The sequence below is a fragment of the Leptidea sinapis genome, chromosome 5 (genome assembly GCF_905404315.1).
Source record: "Leptidea sinapis chromosome 5, ilLepSina1.1, whole genome shotgun sequence".
NCBI lineage: Eukaryota > Metazoa > Arthropoda > Insecta > Lepidoptera > Pieridae > Leptidea > Leptidea sinapis.
Window position 1 is genome coordinate 4,966,308 of NC_066269.1, and position 19,035 is coordinate 4,985,342.

The 19,035-nt window shown below is 35.6% G+C and overlaps 1 protein-coding gene across 4 annotated transcripts in view; it reads left to right on the top strand.

Moving 5' to 3' along the window:
* The window catches only part of LOC126964517 (ecdysone-induced protein 74EF-like), a 243,410-nt gene that overhangs the window by 160,096 nt on the left and 64,279 nt on the right, over window positions 1-19,035 (top strand). The window contains exon 1 of one of the 4 annotated variants that reach the window (XM_050807691.1): window positions 10,195-10,745. The exons of the other annotated variants lie outside the window; for them this stretch is intronic. Coding sequence (XP_050663648.1) covers window positions 10,361-10,745 — 385 coding nt within the window. The 5' untranslated portion in view covers window positions 10,195-10,360. Of the gene's footprint in view, window positions 1-10,194; window positions 10,746-19,035 lie in introns of those variants that run through there. 4 annotated transcript variants of the gene reach the window in all.

A 19,035-nucleotide genomic window follows, 5' to 3' on the forward strand; every position in this document is an offset into this window, starting at 1 on the left:
GATTGTGTACCGTACCCGCTTTATGTACGGTCAACAAATTCATCGTGTAGTTTTAATGATTATTTCTTATTGGTTTCGATCAATACTATTTATTTTATGCATGCGAAAAATCTGATTCTTAATCGTTCTAATTTCTAACTATTGATTGAAAATATTCTCCTTATATCCAATATAACAAATAGATGTTTTTTTGTTATCAATTGCCAATTTTTTCTATATAATGTTATCTATAGGAATCTAACTTTGCATATTACCTAATATCATGTAGGTTTAGCATAAAGATCTCCCTCAGAAAATTGGTGATTACTGCCGAGAGAAACTTTTATCGATTATTTTATTTTATCGATGTTCCTCTCGAAAAAGAGAACCCTACTCATCGCATCACCGCTTCTCGACTATACCACGGTCACCACTAGGCAGGCCAGCCGGGCTTAAAAAAAATGGTGTTATTATTAGAGCGAGGCACAGGACCATTCATGTATCGAATATTTTTTTCTTTTTCTGTACATCTTAATACATTTCAACAACATGCAGTCAAGAGCTTGTTGAATTGTACGGGCTCCAGTACTTATCTAGGGGACTGCTCCTATTTGACCATTAAAAAATTCGCATACACTCACCTCAAACATTGATCTTGGATTGAAAATTTGTTTGGCCCTTATGAAGGATAAAGATTTCTCACAAAAGAAAAAAAAATGTTTGCATAAAACTAAAAGAAGTTTTTATTTATAATAATTATCTATCTGTCACTTGGGATATTTGGGATGTTCATTCATTGATTAATTTTTGCTTACGTACGTCGGGGGCCCTTATAATTGATACGACGGTAGCTACACCCCTGGCCATGGGTGACAGTGATCACTGACAATCGCTAACGTACGCTCATTTGTTCTCCTGTTTTAAAAAAAAAAAATATACATAGTTCATAATTATTTTTTACCAGCATTATTCGAGAAAATATGGTTATCATCTAAAGGAATCAATTCAATTGGATTCCCGGTAAATAACACCTAACACACCATTTAATATATCATAAATAGCATTGCTAATAACTTTCACCGGCTTTTATATGCGCACCGTACCGCAGTTTGTTTACAGTTTTCACTATCGTTATTTTTCTCCGAGTGAAAATTGATCAAGATTACCGCGTTTTTGTGGCACGCGTGTGAGACTAGCTAGCTATGTTGAGTGCGAGTATATTGTGTGAGTGACGATGTCTGGTCGAGTCGCGCCGCCGATTAGCACTCGCTGAATTGAACACGGTTCCTGTTGCTGGATCGACTTTATAACAATTATTGATAATACTTGAACTTCACTATAGATTATGTCATTAGTTAATAATAATAATTTATAATTGTTATTCTTAAGTTCAAATTGAGTTTGAGTCAGTCACCAGTGGGAGGCTTCTTTGCGCAGGATTCCGTGAAGCAGTAATGTGTAAACATTATTGTGTTTCGGTTTGAAGGGCACCACTGCTAGTGAAATTACTGGGCAAATGAGACAACATCTTATGTCTCTAGGTGACGAGCGCAATAGTAGTGCCGCTCAGAATTTTTGGGTTTTTCAAGAATCCTGAGCGGCACTGCATTGTAATGGGCAGGGCAATTGTCATCAGCTGAATGTCATGCTCGTCTTGTCCCTTATTTTCATAAAAAAAAAGTTGTGGTGTGAATTGCGATTGTTATTTAAATTTGGAGCTAATCACAAATAGGATTTCCAACATAATCTGTCTTATAAATAAACGCAATTAAAAGTTACTCCAAGCTTAAAATTACTTCTCCCTGTCATGTAATTCTGTAGTGCCAAAGCTAAGGTAAAGACAAATGGTCTTACAAATACACTTGGTATTTATATACATGGTTATAACTTATGATAAACAAAGAAAATACAAAATGTTTACAATATCGTTGACAACAATACAATGATAATTCTGAAGTTTTCCTAATGACAAGCTGCCTTGCAAATAAACGCGGGAAACGTTTTACGTCCGAACAAACCATTCGTAAGCAAAATGTCTATTTGTAAACATTTTACATATTCTTGGTTTATGCTTATTTATAACTCTATACCCATTTTTATTTGTAAGGCGGAAACAGTTTAAATCTTCGAATAACTTTACTTAATATAAAATATTTATATAAAAATATATCATTGTTACAGACCGACATTTCCTTTAATTAAATATAAGCTACCTAATTTTGTAGGTTTATACTCTTCAATCATATTTTATTTCATATTTTATTATTGCCAACAGAAAAACTGGTTTTAAACCAGCTGCTGAGTTTATTAATAATAACCATTTATTATTTATATATATATATATATATATAGTCATTTGACAGCTAAGATTAAGCTAAGACAGCCCAATGCTAAAGTCAAGTTTGCATTTTATCACACTCAGCTAAGTTTTACTTAAGTAAAGTCTGTGTACGATCTATAGATCTCAGCCTTATAGCGCTGTTCAATCGTTATGGGAATAGGTTCAAAGATTAATGACAATGTATTACTCTGTTTTCGACTCCACAAATAATATTTATTTGCTACTAAGGGGTTTTTAAATATTCATCTGACATAGTGAGAATCCTTTCATGTTTTGCCCAAGTTTGAACGGTTTAGCTAAACTTTAGAGTATCATCTTGGTAAGACCACGACATCGCTGGAATATTTACGAAACGTATTTTTATATCAGAGAGCGCATACATAATTAGTCTTAATTTTTATTTGCATTCATTTTGTTTTTTATTTCATTTGTGGAATATTGTTTATATGTATAATAAATGGTTCCAACTCAGCATGCTTACTGGTTTAAAATCAGCGCTGTTTTTTCTGTTGGCAATAATAAAATATGAAATAAAAATATGTAATTGATGAGTAATCCTCTCACCTAGCTTACAGAGCTTTATATTATACTACTATCTTCTTAATATATATAAATTACGTGACACGTTGTTTGTCCGCGTTGGACTCCTAAACTAATGAACGGATTTTAATGGGGATTACTTCATGGAGTGCAGGTTAATCCAACTTGAGAGATAGGATAGTGTTTATTTCGATTTGAGACCCATAATTATTTTTAATTCCAATATTTGTTTTGTATGGACATATTTTCTATGAGAAAATTTATTGACGCACGGTTTGACAGTTCCGCTGTCAAACAATTTCATTATAACAACAGCAAGCATATTTTAGTATTTTATTTATTATGTACAGAACAACGTCAGCCGGGTCAGCTAGTATATATATATAGTTTCGTCGAGAATATACTATAGCAATTGAGATACGATTTCCTGATAGCTACTGTAAACAGTGTTCTGTAAGCAGTGTTCAAGGATATTGTTTAACCACCAATGACCAGCCACTCGACTCTATTCAAGGTGCCACCAATCTATGACTTATCTTATGTTTACTTCACTACAAACAATCTTTTGTAAATAATACAATCTATATTCATCTTTAATTAACAATTTATTTACTTATATTTCCTTTCAATAGAAAAGTTTTTATATTATATTTGCAGCGACTATTTTTGATTTTATTTACAAATTAATTTATGTCAAAAGTCAAAAAAATACAATGTCATAGATATTAAACTTTGACAATCACTACAATTTACAAATTTTCAAATAATTCATGCATCTAAATATAATCTTACTGCAGGTAGAATTTCATGTAAAATTTCAACATCCGATCTAAGTTTTTCACTGTAGTACCTACATAATCGAATACGATAAAAATTCTTATAGGAATGTACAAGTATTTCCACATAAATCAAAATACAAACCAAAATTAATAACTAGAATAGGCAAAATAATTTCTTATCAGACCATAGATACCTTTATATTATGCAATTGGGGAAAATATTGGTAAATATTGAAGGTTCGCCAAAAAATATTATTTTCGTCTACAGATAATGTCACGTGTGACTAATGCAGGAATAATTTACAATTGCTGTTTTCGATTCAAATTTTTATCGAGCTTAAAAAAAAAAATTTGAACACCAAACATTTGCCACAATGTAGCCTGTTCTTAGCTGTTACTTTTCTATACTCATGTTTTATGGTATCCTGTAGCCAGATATAAATAATATAGGATAAGTATAATATATTTCACATCAAGTTTATAGAAACGAAATAGGGTATGAATGTATGCTTTTTGCACAACCATGAGTTTCTCACACTAACCAGTATTTGTATGGTCAGTAACACGTCTAGCGCAATACGAATATCTCGAGTCACGTTATCTTAAGTACCGTAACAAAACATAAAAAGCTGCAATAGCGCATCCATAACCTAATCCAACGAGCATCGTGTTCTCGGTCCGTAGACCAATGGGCGTCGCGCGCTCTTAGTGTGCGCACGTGCGCTGAGTGCGTGTCTCCTTGAACACGTCCGTCGACTGCACCCGCGCCACTTCCCCCCCGCGCGCCCCGCGGCCGCTACCCGCGCCCCCATCACTTCGGAAATGATCACAATTATTGCACATTTTTATGATTGCCTTTGTTACGGTGGATTTATTGTTCGGTAGCACTATAATATTAGGATGACTTGCAATTAAGTCGTAGCAGAATGATCTTAAACTAATTATAAGTTAAAATAAAAAAAGTATTTAACGCATGCGCAACTTCCTTTTCTCTTATTTACGGAGATACAGCACCAGTTAGAATGCGCGATTATTGAGGAGTCACTAACTGCTCAATAATGATGTATGAAATACGTACAATGGTAAACCCGACCATAGAGAGGTCTCTATGGTATTTGACTCTATGGTACTGAAAACTTAAATATAGTTTATTTTATACAACTAGTTAACCGCTTCGCTTGCGCTGTCAAAATTAAGTCTGTTTTATGTTCTTATCATCAGAAGTTTTCATAGAGCACTTGTGTGTTTTTTTTTAATTAACTTGGAATAAAACATTGTCGGTATTTTAAATAGGATTTTTTTTTAATATAGTACGTATAACTAACTAATAATAGAGCTTGTACAGGTGAAAGTATTCTTAAAATCTGTTCAGTAGTTTTTGATTTTTTATTACAAAGTAACACCAACTTTAATCATCTTACAAAATAATAAGTATCAAGATACTTGGACCTTCAAGTCTAAAACTTCACTGTTAGTTGTTTTAACTTTAAATTTTGGAAGTTTGATTTTTATTACAATTAACCTCATTTGGTTGATATAATGAATACTTAACGACATAATGATACTGAAACAATAGGTTATAGACCCAATTAATGTTCTTAAACTTACTGAATTGTTCTTTCTATATAAATAAAAAAAAATATGAGAAAAAGTGAAGAGACGAGAAATAAGTTCAACTGGTGGTGTGACAGGGCCAGATCTAGGCGAGGTTAAGCGGAACCCCACAATAAGGATTTCGCAAAAAATTAAAATAAATCTATATTTGGTTTTACAGTAAATTATTTATCGGAAATCTCGACTGAAAAAAATTGTCTCTTTCAATTGGATAATATTTTAAGGCCATGGAGCCTCCACTCCTTTGTTGGCCCGTGGTCTCCGGATCTGTAAATCCGGCAAAAACCTAAAATTCTGAGCAGCATCGCAAATTGCGCTCGTCACTTCAGGATATGAGACGAACTCTTATTAACGCAGTAATTTCACGAGGTCCTCTACTTCTAGGGGCATTCTTCATAAAGAAGCCTAAATTTATTCCCCCATACACACACAATACAACACAAAGAAAATTTTTGTTTACGTATCCAGCAATATCCCTATATCTGTAATCTACGCGATGACCAGATAACAAACTTTCCTGTTACCTGTTTAAACAACAATTAGAAAATTCCAAACAGTCAATACAAGTTATCGAGGAAAAATAAACCACTCGAGATTCGATTGGCAACACTTGTTGTCGATATCACTGTCTCGCTCGCACACGAAGAGCGGAACCCGGCTTAATGGCGATCTAAGTACTGGATCGATTTGTGGGCTATTTCCAGATACTGCTTACTGACTAACTTGGCTTTATGTTGTCCGGTTTAAGTTATTGCTATTTCAATATATGTATTTAGATTAAAACTGCATAAGGAGGACTTCCTAAGCAATTTGTAATGTTTAAAGTGATACTTCTGGGATTAATTAAATTAAATTTGTAACCAGAATTTATGAACGATGCGTGACAGACGGACGGAACCCGCGACCTTTCGGGTTCCGTCCGAGCGCTCCTTCAACTGATTTAAAAAATTACAAATTATTCATAATACTTTATTCAATCATAGCAAATGTTGTAACTATATTTACAATACTATTACTACATAAAATTAAAACTATCATTACGTGGAATAGTACCAGTTGCTGATCCGTTGAAATAGCTGCCACCGCTTGGGTTTCCAGTAGCCTTATTGAGGCGCGAAGAGAATACTTTGAACATTCTTCACGTCTCTGGGCCCCACGAGCCAAGTGTCTCGACAACAAACGGCAAAAAACATATTTAAATTTAAAAGAGCGACATCTCAAATCAATTTCCTACTAAGCAATTATTGTGGTTGCACAGGTTAACAAAAATAATTACGATAAGATTCTTATATGATAAACTTTATTCTTATATGGATAACTCATAAATTTTCCTAACGCCTCCTGACTTCAAACATGCATAAAAAAGTAACTAAAAAGTAAAAATAATCACAAGATAATCAACCATGGTGTTATTTATTTTCTGAGTCCTCAAAACGATACAGAGCGGCTGCATTTAAATACCACATAAGCAATGCGAATATAGAAATTCCAATAAGCTTAAACACACGTTAGATTGCTTATTAAAAAAAAATTCAAATACATTTAACCGCGTGCAGCGTTGAGCTGCTCGTGCTGTCGGGGATCCAGTGCTTTGTGAACGGCTTGCGTTGCCTCACTGGCATCACCTGGCGTTGCGTAGAGACGTTGTGTGTCTTCTACCGCTTAAATCACGGAAAGTGTTCCGAAGAGCTGCTTGATCTCATTCCTGCAGCCGAATTCTACCCTCGACTCTCTAGACGATACGGCATGGGTACCTCCAAAAAAGCGCGTTGATCTTTCTAAAAGGCCAGCAATGCTCCTGAGATTCCTTTGCTTGCAAGAGACTGTGGGTGGCGATGATCACTTAATATCAGGTCCCCTATAGTTACGCTCGTTTGTCCTCCCATTTTCTTTACAACCAACAACAATTGGTGGTTAGTTGTATAACAATACTCTCGGCACTCGTGAAGGTAAATCTTGAAGAGTTCGTTTGACCAACTGTGGTAATCTTCATTAGTTCCACTTTAATGATACATTATTTATTCAAACGCTTGCTATGTTCTCGAAAAAACAAAAACTATATATAGATATAAAATTTGTAAAGTTTCCTCAATCTGATAGACCATAAACAACAGAGATATGAATTATGATGTAACAAAGATTAAAAATAATAAAACACGAATTGACAACCTCTACCTTTTTTGAGGTAGGTTGAAAACGAATACGCAATAGGTTACTAATAATACAAATACTAAGTAGGTAATGTACATAAGATAATGGAATATAATAAGAATGTTAAATAATATAAGTTAATAAGTGTGTAATGGAATCTGTGACATAACTGACCCCAGACGGACCACATCAGTGAGCCTCGTATTCCAAGCTGTTGCACGTAAGCAAGTGTCAAAGGTAGCGGGTTCGACGCCCGCCGGATCTACTGATATACCGAGTGACCTCTGATAAGCTGTCCACGTCGCGTCTCATCTTAGATGCTTAATGGTTCTTTATTCTGATTGGAATAAAGTCGATAATTAAAACAATGTTTGTTATAACAACACACTTATTTGTTATTTAATTATATTATGTATATAGTTTTTGCTTGCGGGAATTACATATAAAATTACGAGTCGGATTTAATCACCCTTCAACATCTACCTATGATAGAGACCATATAAAGCGAATTGAAACGACATAAATGTACATAGTAATTGACGGAAGACAGTTGCAAGCCCTCACAAGTCTCTTCTCTCAAGCCATTGCTAGCTACACGCCCTTTCACACAAGACAGAATTGGTCTCACTGAAACCAGCCTGCCGATTCTGGTTAAATAAGTACCTGCCACCGAATTACACCTTCACACAACACGCCAGAAATTAGAATATCATCCCAACCATCTTGGATGTGTGGCGTTCCTCCACAGTGTGATTTTCAAGGAACTTTCTTCAATGTACAACGAATCCGTGGAATGAGCCTCCTTGTGCGGTGTTTCCGTGACGATACGACATGGGTATCTGAAAAAAAAGCGCGTACAGCATCCTTAAAGGCCGGTAACGCTCCTGTGAATACTCTGGCGTTGCCAGAGAATGTGGGCCGCGCGATAAAAAAAAAACAAACTAGAAAAAAAATTACAAACTATTATCGGGCACTAGGCTACTGGAGTGTGAGGTCATTTCTAGCGTAACTGTGAGGGTTACCTTAAACCACTAAGTCCCTAATAACAATCTCGATTTCCACATCCCCGAAGTTAAGGGAATCTAAAGACGACTACACATGCAGGCACCACAATAGATCCTTGAATCTCAGTATAATAATGACACTACTCTGCGCCCGTCATCGTCAGCTATGATATGGTATGTCTCTGTCTGTAATCACATCAGATTTCATAACCATCAGACCGGAACAACAGTACAAGGGCACCGCTGCTTTGTGGCACAAATACCATAGGTGTGGTGGTACCTTTAATTCTGCATTATAAATATGCTGTTATTGATGTTTACATTTTATATAATAAACATAGTATTTTCCCAGTCTCAGTCCCCCTGAAAACGTGATCTGGAAAGGTCTTGAAACGTCGGCTTAACTAAAATAAAAATGTAACTTTTACGCAAACATCTAATGTAAAACCGTTACAATTACACGCGTTTTAATCCTTTAAAAGTGTTTTATTTAAATATAATAAACATAATAAAAAAATATTTTTGCTAATCAGAAGTATAAAAAAATACATGCAACATAGGTACCTACTTGTGGAAACAATCGATTTTTTTTTTTCAAATACTTAATAATAGTATCTTAACAATTTATTTAAAACACTTTATCAGAAACTCAACACAGAAAGAAACCAATTATAGATAATAAAGAATTCTGTACGCATTTATGTATTATATAATAAAATAAACATAAGTAATTTGAAGAAAATCACATTTTATTGCAGATAAAACATATTTCCTCGGCCGAAATTATCATAGGCCAAATACAAATGACATTGGCTCTACATTTCAACACAACCAGCGTAACCTGACGCATAGATATGTGCGACAAGTCCCCTCGTAACTAGTATCGTGCCAGCTGTGAGAGGGGCACGGCAGGCCAGCATTAGAGCGGTCGAGTCACTGTGTCACGTGGTCGACGCACGCGCAAGTTTATTTGTAAAGTCGGTCAATGCCCCGAGCGTTAGATAAAAAAAAATAAAGTTACGCAAAACTATGATACGAGCGTTCGTCTATGATTATAATAAATTGTTTTGATTTTATAAGCGGCCCATTCCCTACTCTGCTATTGGTTCGTAAAAATTTTACACAAAATAGATTACTATTCTTTATCATTTCTATCATTTTAAAATAAAACAAAATAATCTTTTAACATACTGAGTAGGCTCTCCACTGATTAGTATGTTAGATAAAGAGTAACGCTATTAATATATTTTCGGAGTACGGGAACAGAAATACCAACTCAAACAAGGAAAAGTTAAGCTACGATCTACATAAGTTATATTTGAACAAATATTGTTGAAACAAACTGATATTATACAACGAGTAGGTAAGGACCGCGACCTAATTTGCTAGAAATCAATTTAATAACTTGTTTTATTGTTGTTCTAAAGTATTAGACAGATATTGTATTACGAGAAATAATTGAATCACATTTTGTGAAGTAGGTCAAAAGGAAATATTACAAATGGCTTAATTCTCATTAAATCTCTATTAAGTTATTAACATACTAAATATATTATATTAATCGTTGTGTAAGACTGATAAGTGCGAGTAACGTTTTAATAAGAGAGTCTCAGTGAAAACTTGTCTGCTCGGGAAATTAAGGAAAGCTCATGAAAGTGGAAAAGCTCAACATTGATAGTTCACGTACGTGTGCGGCACCGGACACTCACACACGCGCAGCGGCGCAGACGAAAACGAAAGTGTACGATCCGCGCCGAAAGATGCCGATGTTAGCTCACCGAGTCAGTAGAACTAGCCGTGGAAACTGGGACATCAGTCCGTAACCAGACGCGGCCCGAGTCGGACGTGTCGACGCAGCGCTATTCGAGTCTCACACCGTATCGCGATATTACGCTGCACGACATAACTGGATCTCGTGACGATGGTGACCGCCCGCGCGTGAATCGTAGACCATGATGGCTGTGGAAGGGCGGCCGGCGAGTGCCGGTCCGGACGCTAGGCCCTCGGCAACGCCTCAGGATCGCCGGGCACTCAGTGCGGACACCGAGCCGCGGACGCTAGCTGCGCGCAAGGCGTACCCCGAGACCGTGGAAGAAGCACCCTTGGACTTATCGGTTCATACTCGTAAAGAGATATCAGTTTGTGATTTTGCTCGGCACTCGTTCGCGGACCCAACAGACTATGTGCGAGCGCAGGCCATCCTGCGGCAGTCCCGGGAGTACCTGGCGGCGGCCGCGCGAGACTCTGGCACCGACTCTGATGACTCGGCCGGCCGCCTGAGCCCTGGAGACCCTGCCTCCGGGAAGGCCTACAAGAAGTCCCTCATGAAGAGATACAGTAAGTTTAATTCACAACTCGCCGGAAACCAAACCGTTCCTGCCATTTACAAATCACAAACGAATCTCTCGCTCAACTATTAATGTTTACTGTCGCGTTATAGGATGCCTTTGCAGTGTCTATTTATTCGATGACACAAAATTGCATATCAGTTTCGTTAATTGATCTTAACACATCTCTACTATACAATCTCTCATTTTAATAGTTAAATCAACTTATTAAATAGTTCCACCATACGATAAGGCTCGATCTTCTCAACGAATCTCTCTGAACCCCAATCCGGTATCAATCCATAATATCTTATTTGTATGCGATACATTATGCCAACCTTAACATTTTCAAGGGAGTTTTCTGTACAATAATAATTACTTTAATTAATTTTGCTACGAGCGTAGCCATCACTACTGCTACGGTAACTACGCCAGACAAAAGAACGCATAGCACTAAATACTATTGATAATAATCACTTTAACAGTCAAGTGTTTGTTTTTTAATTCCGCTGATACGCTACGAATTTGTAATTTCTTAATAAAAGCCGTTTCCAAGATTTACAATAATAATACAACACAAACTAAATACATATATTTATGAATCGAATTGCAATACCCAATAATTTTTAAAAGTATTTAATTTGCTATTTTATTATTTAATGAGGATTTAGTTATCGAACCATGACAAATTGCTCATTTTAAGACTCAACTGACAGCTATTTTGTCTGTTAGTTTGATTTGATACCATACGGTTCAGTAGTGTACCTTCTTTTATTATTTTGCCAAAGTAACTGTTATCAACGTAGTATGGCATATTTACGAATGTACACTTTTTTTACGAAAATACGATACGAGACGAGCAGGACGTTCAGCTGATGGTAATTGATACGCCCTGCCCATTACGATACAGTGCCTATCCGGATTCTTGAAAAGCCCAAATATTCTGAACGGTACTACAATTGCGATCGTCACCTTGAGTCATAAGATGGTACGTCTCATTTGCCCAGTAATTTCACTAGCTATGGCGCCCTTCAGACCAAAACACAGTAAAGTTTACACATAACTGCCTCACGACTGAAATAGGCGCCGTTGTGGTGCGAAAATCGAGCCTCTCACTGGTAAAATTTAATATCATATCATTAAATGCTTAACTAACAGTTGCAAAATTACTGAAAGGTGAACCTATATATATATATATTATAATTTCCTTATATTTGAGTACTTTATGTCTATTGTTAACATTACCGTGATAAGTTCAATAAAAGAATGCCTATATTTTCGAGTTTGATTCCCATCAGAGATATATTCGATTTGTTATTTGGATTTATAGATGTGTTGACATAATAGCACAATTTTCAGAGATATTTTACAAGTCAGTACACACATACCTAACCATTTCAAATTCCAATATTTTTATTCAAAATAGGATATGATATCATTTATATAAAGTCAAAATCTACCACCCATTCCAAAAAGTATGCCTCAGACGTGAGAAGAGCGGCCGCAACTAACTCAGCGGGCTTCTTTTTTTTTTTCATAAAAAAATATGGTTACGATTATTATACGATGTTACTTTACATCGTATAATTAAACTTATTATTTAATAGCCTGAGGGCGGTCGCTCCATTCCTATATAGCTTGTTTTTTTTTTTAATTACAAGCCTAGCTACTTATAAATATTATGATACTAATTTCCTCTCATATAAATAAGCGTATTTTTGTTACTTAACATTTGTACAGAGGATGTGCTTATCACAACCACTGTTTATCGCATGTACATAATAATATGTCAGTAATTGAGATAAAATTTGCAATTACGTGGAGGCTTTCATTTCCTAGAGCGATTGTATAATATTCGGTGAAATTATATTGCGAGCGACACTTCTGTCTTAATATTCGGACGAACATGTTTGTTTGTGACTGTGTTGCTACCAATTATTCAATATATATCAACCAGTGGGAGGCTCCTTTGCACAGTATGCCGGCTAGATTTTTGGTAGCACAACGGCACCTATTTCTGCCGTAAAGCAGTAATGTGTAAGCATTATTATGTTTCGGTCTGAAGGGCGCCGTAGCTAGTCAAATTACTGGACAAATGAGACTTAACACTAACTTATGTCTCAAGGTGACGAGCGCAATTGTAGTGCCGCTCAGAACTTTTGTTTTAAGAATTCTGAGTGGCTCTGCATTGTAATGGGCAGGGCGTATTAATTACCATCAGCTGAAGGTCTTACTGTCATAAATAAATAAATACTTGATAGCTTCACTGAAATGAAAACTCTCATCGTTGGTTTTGTTTTTTTATTTAATATAGGCACATGTAAATTAATTTTACATAATTTATTATATCTTTTTATATTTTAATTTGGACTTCATTGTTGTTACCATTTCCATCGATAGAAAAATACGAATTAGCAATTAATGTTGCAATTAATAACAGCTTTATTGGCAACTTGGGTAGTCGTCTATGCATAGTGCTATTTCGTACTGTGTATGAATTGCATATTGTAATTATGCATAGCTATATGTGAAACCGATACAGTTCGTTGACACTTCACGGAAATATAATTGTGTAGTGAACTTACATTGTTATAAGTAATATCATGTAATTATTACTGTCGTCGAGAAATTATTATATTCTGCAATGATGAACGGGTTTTTTAATTCATGGAATGATGCGTTATTTGCTGTTAATTTAGAGAAAAATTTGGTCATAAAAGTGTTTGCATCGAAGACTTTACATACTAAGTACTTTTATTTCTTTAGATTAAGGATTGGTATCTGCTCTCCAACTAGATACCGCACTACCTAAGAACAATAGCTTTTTAATTACGGCAACTATTAGATGCTTATATGTGTGATATCTTGACACTCAATGGCATCTTTTAAAATTTGTAACGTACGCTTCGTGTTATTTTACATTGAAATTAATAAAATACAAAATATTTACTGATGATATGTGATCCCAGCGTCTCTCTTATTTCTTGAGATATTTTTTTACAAAGTTTCACTACGCAACCCGGCATTTTAGCTTCAATTATTAGCAAAGTTGAATAGAACCGTTGGGCGTAGTATTAAGTGCCGCACTTTGAGACTACGCCGGTGGTACTAAGTTGGAGCGTCGCGGAGACCAATCCCAAATCTAAGTTTATTTCACTATTTATTTCATTGCTGAAGGACGATAGATGCTTATTTAAAAAAGAAAGAATTTGGAGTTTAAATAATAATAATAATATTGACACACTTTAACACAAATTATCTTGCCACAAACTAGGCATAGCCTGTACTATGGGTACAAGACAACGATATATTTGATACAATTTACTTACTTAAACATATATAAATATATATAAATATCCATGACTCAGAAACAAACATCCACATTCATCATATAAATGATTGCACCTACCGGGATTTGAACCCGGGACCTCTAGCTTAGTAGTCAGGGTCACTAACCATTCGTCTATATGGGTCGTCTGAAAATAAATGAAATGCATTTATAACTGTCAATTGATACAAACACGACAGATAAATACAAGTTTTCCTCCCTTCCTTAATATACAATATATTGAGTCTGGCCCACATGCGCCGAGACTCGAGATTCCTATCAATTGAGTGAACAAGCAGCGATGATTTTTTCATGAAGACTATGAGAAACGCCTTGCACTCCTTGGAGTAACTACGCTAGAAGACCGTAGAATACGAGGAGACCTAATTGAGACCAACGGGGCATAGCAGGAGATGTTGACTCGGCGAATTCTGGCACGAGGCTCGCTCTAATTCCAGGCAAACGGATAAAGAATCAAATCTTAGCGGAATAAACAATCAAGATAACTTATATTTTGATAAAATTACATGTATTTATATGTACACAAGCACTCGATTTCTGACTCGATTTATACCGATATAAACCATATATGCCCGGGTATGAGATAGTATTATCACTACTATTTTACTGTTTGTCAAGGAGTACCGATTGCCATCAACCACATGTTTAACGTTCCAACGAACATAAGCTCCAGAAAACCGTTGGCATCGTTTTTACCAGTTACCAGTGCACAGGATGCCGACTAGATTATGGGTACCATAACGGTGCCGATTTCTGCCGTGAAGCAATAATGTGTAAACATTACTGTGTTTCGGTGAACAGGGCCTCGTAACTGGTGAAATTACTGGGCAAATGAGACTTAACATCTTATGTCCCAAAGAAGACGAGCGCAATTGTAGTGCTGCTCAGAATTATTGGATATAAGACATAGGCTACATTGTATCCCGGAAATATCCATGGTTCCGCAGGATTTGTGAAAAACTGAAATTCACGGCGATGAGCTATAACTATACCAATAGTAGGATTAATTTGCCATAGAAATCTTCCTCGAAATAAGATTCATATAATATGTTGGGAACTGGAATAGGATATGAGATAATCTTCAATTCCAAACTTTTATAAACCCTTTATCTACGCGGACGAAGTCGCGGGCTACAGCTAGTATAACCATAAATCATAAGACGCCCAGATTAACAGTTAACAATCACTAATTCGTTCGTACTCACTCACTTCTTCATAAGAATCGATCACGTATACTTTAAATACTTGTCATATATCAATTACAGTTTCTAACACAGATACAATAATAATTTGTCATAATAATTATCGAGTGCAGTCAGCTAAACTAGTGCACGGTCAGATTCTGAGTACGCCCGGGTTCGATGCACTTCCGAGTATGTCCTCACAGATGACACATCAATTGTTGCACATTGTATTATTATTATTAGTACATTAAGAATATATTAAACACTGTTACCCGCGACTCTGTCTATATTTTTCAGTGTTACCTCATTAGTTGGTGTACTAATGCTGCCATATACATATATACAAAACAATTTACCAGTGGCTTTTTTGCACAGGATGTCGGCTAGATTATGGGTACCATAATAACGCCTATTTTTGCCGTGAAGCAGTAATGTGTAAACATTATTGTGTTTCGGTCTGAAGGGCTTCGTAGCTAGTGAAATTACTAGGCAAATAAGTCTTAACATCTTATGTCTCAAGGTGACAAGCGCAATTGGAGTGCTGCTCGGGTTTTTCAAGAATCCTGAGCGGCGCTGCATTGTTATGAGCAGGGCGTATCTACTACAACCATCTAAATGCCCCGTTCGTCTCTTTCCTTATTTGCGTTAAAAAAAATCATATATCTCATCGTTACAGCAACGTTCTTAAGAATTGTTTTCGTTCGACCGCTTTTTCTCCGACTCCGCAGATCCAACAAACACGTCTGTCTTTTCATTTTTCGGGTATACAGCCTATGACACACAGTTAATGTGGCCTTCTTTTGGTAACAGAATTTTCAAAATCGATTCAGTAGATCCAAAGATTACCCTACAAACTCACAAACTGTACCTGTTTATAATATTAAATATAGATAGATTATATGTACGAATAAGATTCTTATCGACATTCACGTTCGAGAAATTCGTGGAGACTTCTATAATGCGGTTTATCAATACTTCTTCATAATATCTTTTAGATTCTCATTTGTGGGTCCTCTGATATATAAGGTATCCGACCAGCCCTGTCAAGTAAATTATGTCAGTGAGATAACATACATAGTTCAAGTAATATATTATATAGTATCTTCTCTAAAAAGTCTTGGCTCCGAACTGAAGTTGAGTTTAATACAAGGAGATTCATTTATTTAATATATATATATCTTATTATTCAAATGCATTTTATGTTGAGAATACTAAACTAGCTGCTATTTATAGCCTTATATGTTGTGAGAATAATGAATTAAATCTATTCAGTGGTTTTTGCGTTTTGCCCAGATACAAACAGAGACAAACTGACAAAAATACAAACAAACAAGAATTATTAAAAGTACAGTAAAAATAGTAGTAATAGTAGGTATTGTCAAACATACAGCAAGCATTCTTTAAAAAGATAAGATGATTTGCGGAGGACTAGAATTTCTGAAAAGAAGTTAGGAGAAATTATAAATACTTAACCGATTATCAATCGCGGACACAGTATGAGTCAAGCGCTGTGTAGCGCCTCATGTGATATCATGTTTGATGTATTTAAATAATTATCTGAACTTTCTCGAGACGGAAGAAAGGTTGTGCAGGATGCGCCAGGGAAGCGCATCTGTCCCATACAACTCCGTATTGCCTGATAGCTGTTGATTCGGCTACCTGAGCTGGCGGAAGAGAAAGGTGGATAAAACATTATATTGATTAACATGATCCTTCTAAATAATGATCCAAGGAGTACTGTAATTATATTAAATTATGCCTTTTTAAAAAGTTCAATAAAAAACCTTGGGCGAGTACTTTGAAGAACCAATAGCTTAGTAGTCTGTTTTTGCAAAACCTCAAACAAATCTCTAATAATTCAATAATTTAAAGACATTTCCATAAAAGTAGTATTATTATTGAAATATCTAAAGGTTTAATTGTAATGTCTTTTAAAATCTCAAATATTAGGTATGCTAAATATAGAATAATGCGTACTAATTTAAATAGTCCCTTCTGTGTGCTTAGCTACTACTGCCTGTGCTACTGCCCAAAAACAAAAAGGGAACTATAAAAAAATAACTGAACTTAGAAATTCCGGAGAATTTTCTAGAAGACTATACTTGAGAAATATGAATCTGTTGCTGTAGATACGCGCGTGACCGCCAGTCATGAGTTATATTCTCGCGTTGTCGGTAATTCTTACCATAATCCAATCCCACTAATAATTATTCCAATCTATAATCGTATAGTTAACGTGCTTCCCGTTTACGTCATCAATAAATCACCAAATCCTTCTGTTTTTGTGTAAATGCCAACGCTGCGCATCGAACACTTTTGTTTACCAAATCACATCCGCCTTAACCCCATCCTTCTCAATATTAAAATTCGAAACCAACCCTCGCTTAAAACAATAATGCCGTTTGTGTATTGTTATCAGGCTTCGTAATGGACACCTGTGTATCTTAGTGATTTATTATCATTCAGTTTATTACTTAATGAGGCCGAAATGCGTATTACGTTTTTAAGCCACTATTGTATTTACATATACACAGGTTTTTTCTTTTATGTTCAGCAGTTATTAAATTAAGATTAAGTATTTATAGCTTGCTGCGGTTTGAGTTGCAAATGTTTTTGAAATATACGAATGTATATGTAAACCCGGAGATGGGCAGCGCGGGTCGTTGTTCTCAGAAATATTTGCATAAATTATTACAAAAGTATCAAGCGAAGCGTCCTCCGTGTCGGGCTCGTCGCTACCTACAAGCCAGTTTCCGCCTTACCATTATATTAACGAAGTTATTTGTGTTATAAAATGGATAATGAAATAATCTATATATATAAAAATGAATTGCTGTTCGTTAGTCTCGCTAAAACTCGAGAACGGCTGGACCGATTTGGCAAATTTAGGTCTTGAATTATTTGTGGAAGTCCAGAGAAGGTTTAAAAGGTGAATAAATAGGAAAATGCTGCTACATTAAATAAAAACAACAAATTTGTTTTTCCTTTGATGTGTCCATACATAATTTCTATGAGAGAATTTATTGACGCACGGTTTGGCTGTGAAACAATTTTTGATGTTATGATATATTATTGACAAATTCGTATAAAAACATTATTTTATTTATTATATACAGAACAACGTCTGTCGGGTCAGCTAGTTACTTATAAACATTAAAATGATAAGTCAAAGGGAAACTTCTGTTTAATAAGGATTCATCTGACGACTCCGGTTTCGAGTTTGTATATCATTGATTTTAACTAGCACCAACACTTCGAGTAATTCGATTTTACTTAAACTTTTTTTTTATGAAAATAAGGGACGAGACGAGCAGGACGTTCAGCTGATGGCAATTGATACACCCTGCTCATAACAATGCAGTGCCGCTCAGGATTCTTGAAAAACCCCAATCACTCTGAGCGGCACTACAACTGCGCTCGTAACCTTGAGACATAAGATGTTAAGTCTCATTTGCCCAGTAATTTCACTAGCTACGGCGCCCCTCAGACCGAAACACAGTAATGCTTACATATTACTGCTTCACGGCGGAAATAGTGTGTTCCTGTGCAAAGGAGCCTCCCACTGGTAAGTTAACGTTAACTTAAACAGTCAACATACAACTTAAGATATAATCGCACTATTTCGTAATAGTTAATCGTTCAATCAACACATCAGATCTACCTGTTCTACAAATAATTAAAAAAATCAAGACGATTAATGTAGGTTACGCTGTTAATTGAATTTGAATTATATTGCTTTTGAATAAGTCACAAGATTGATCAAACCA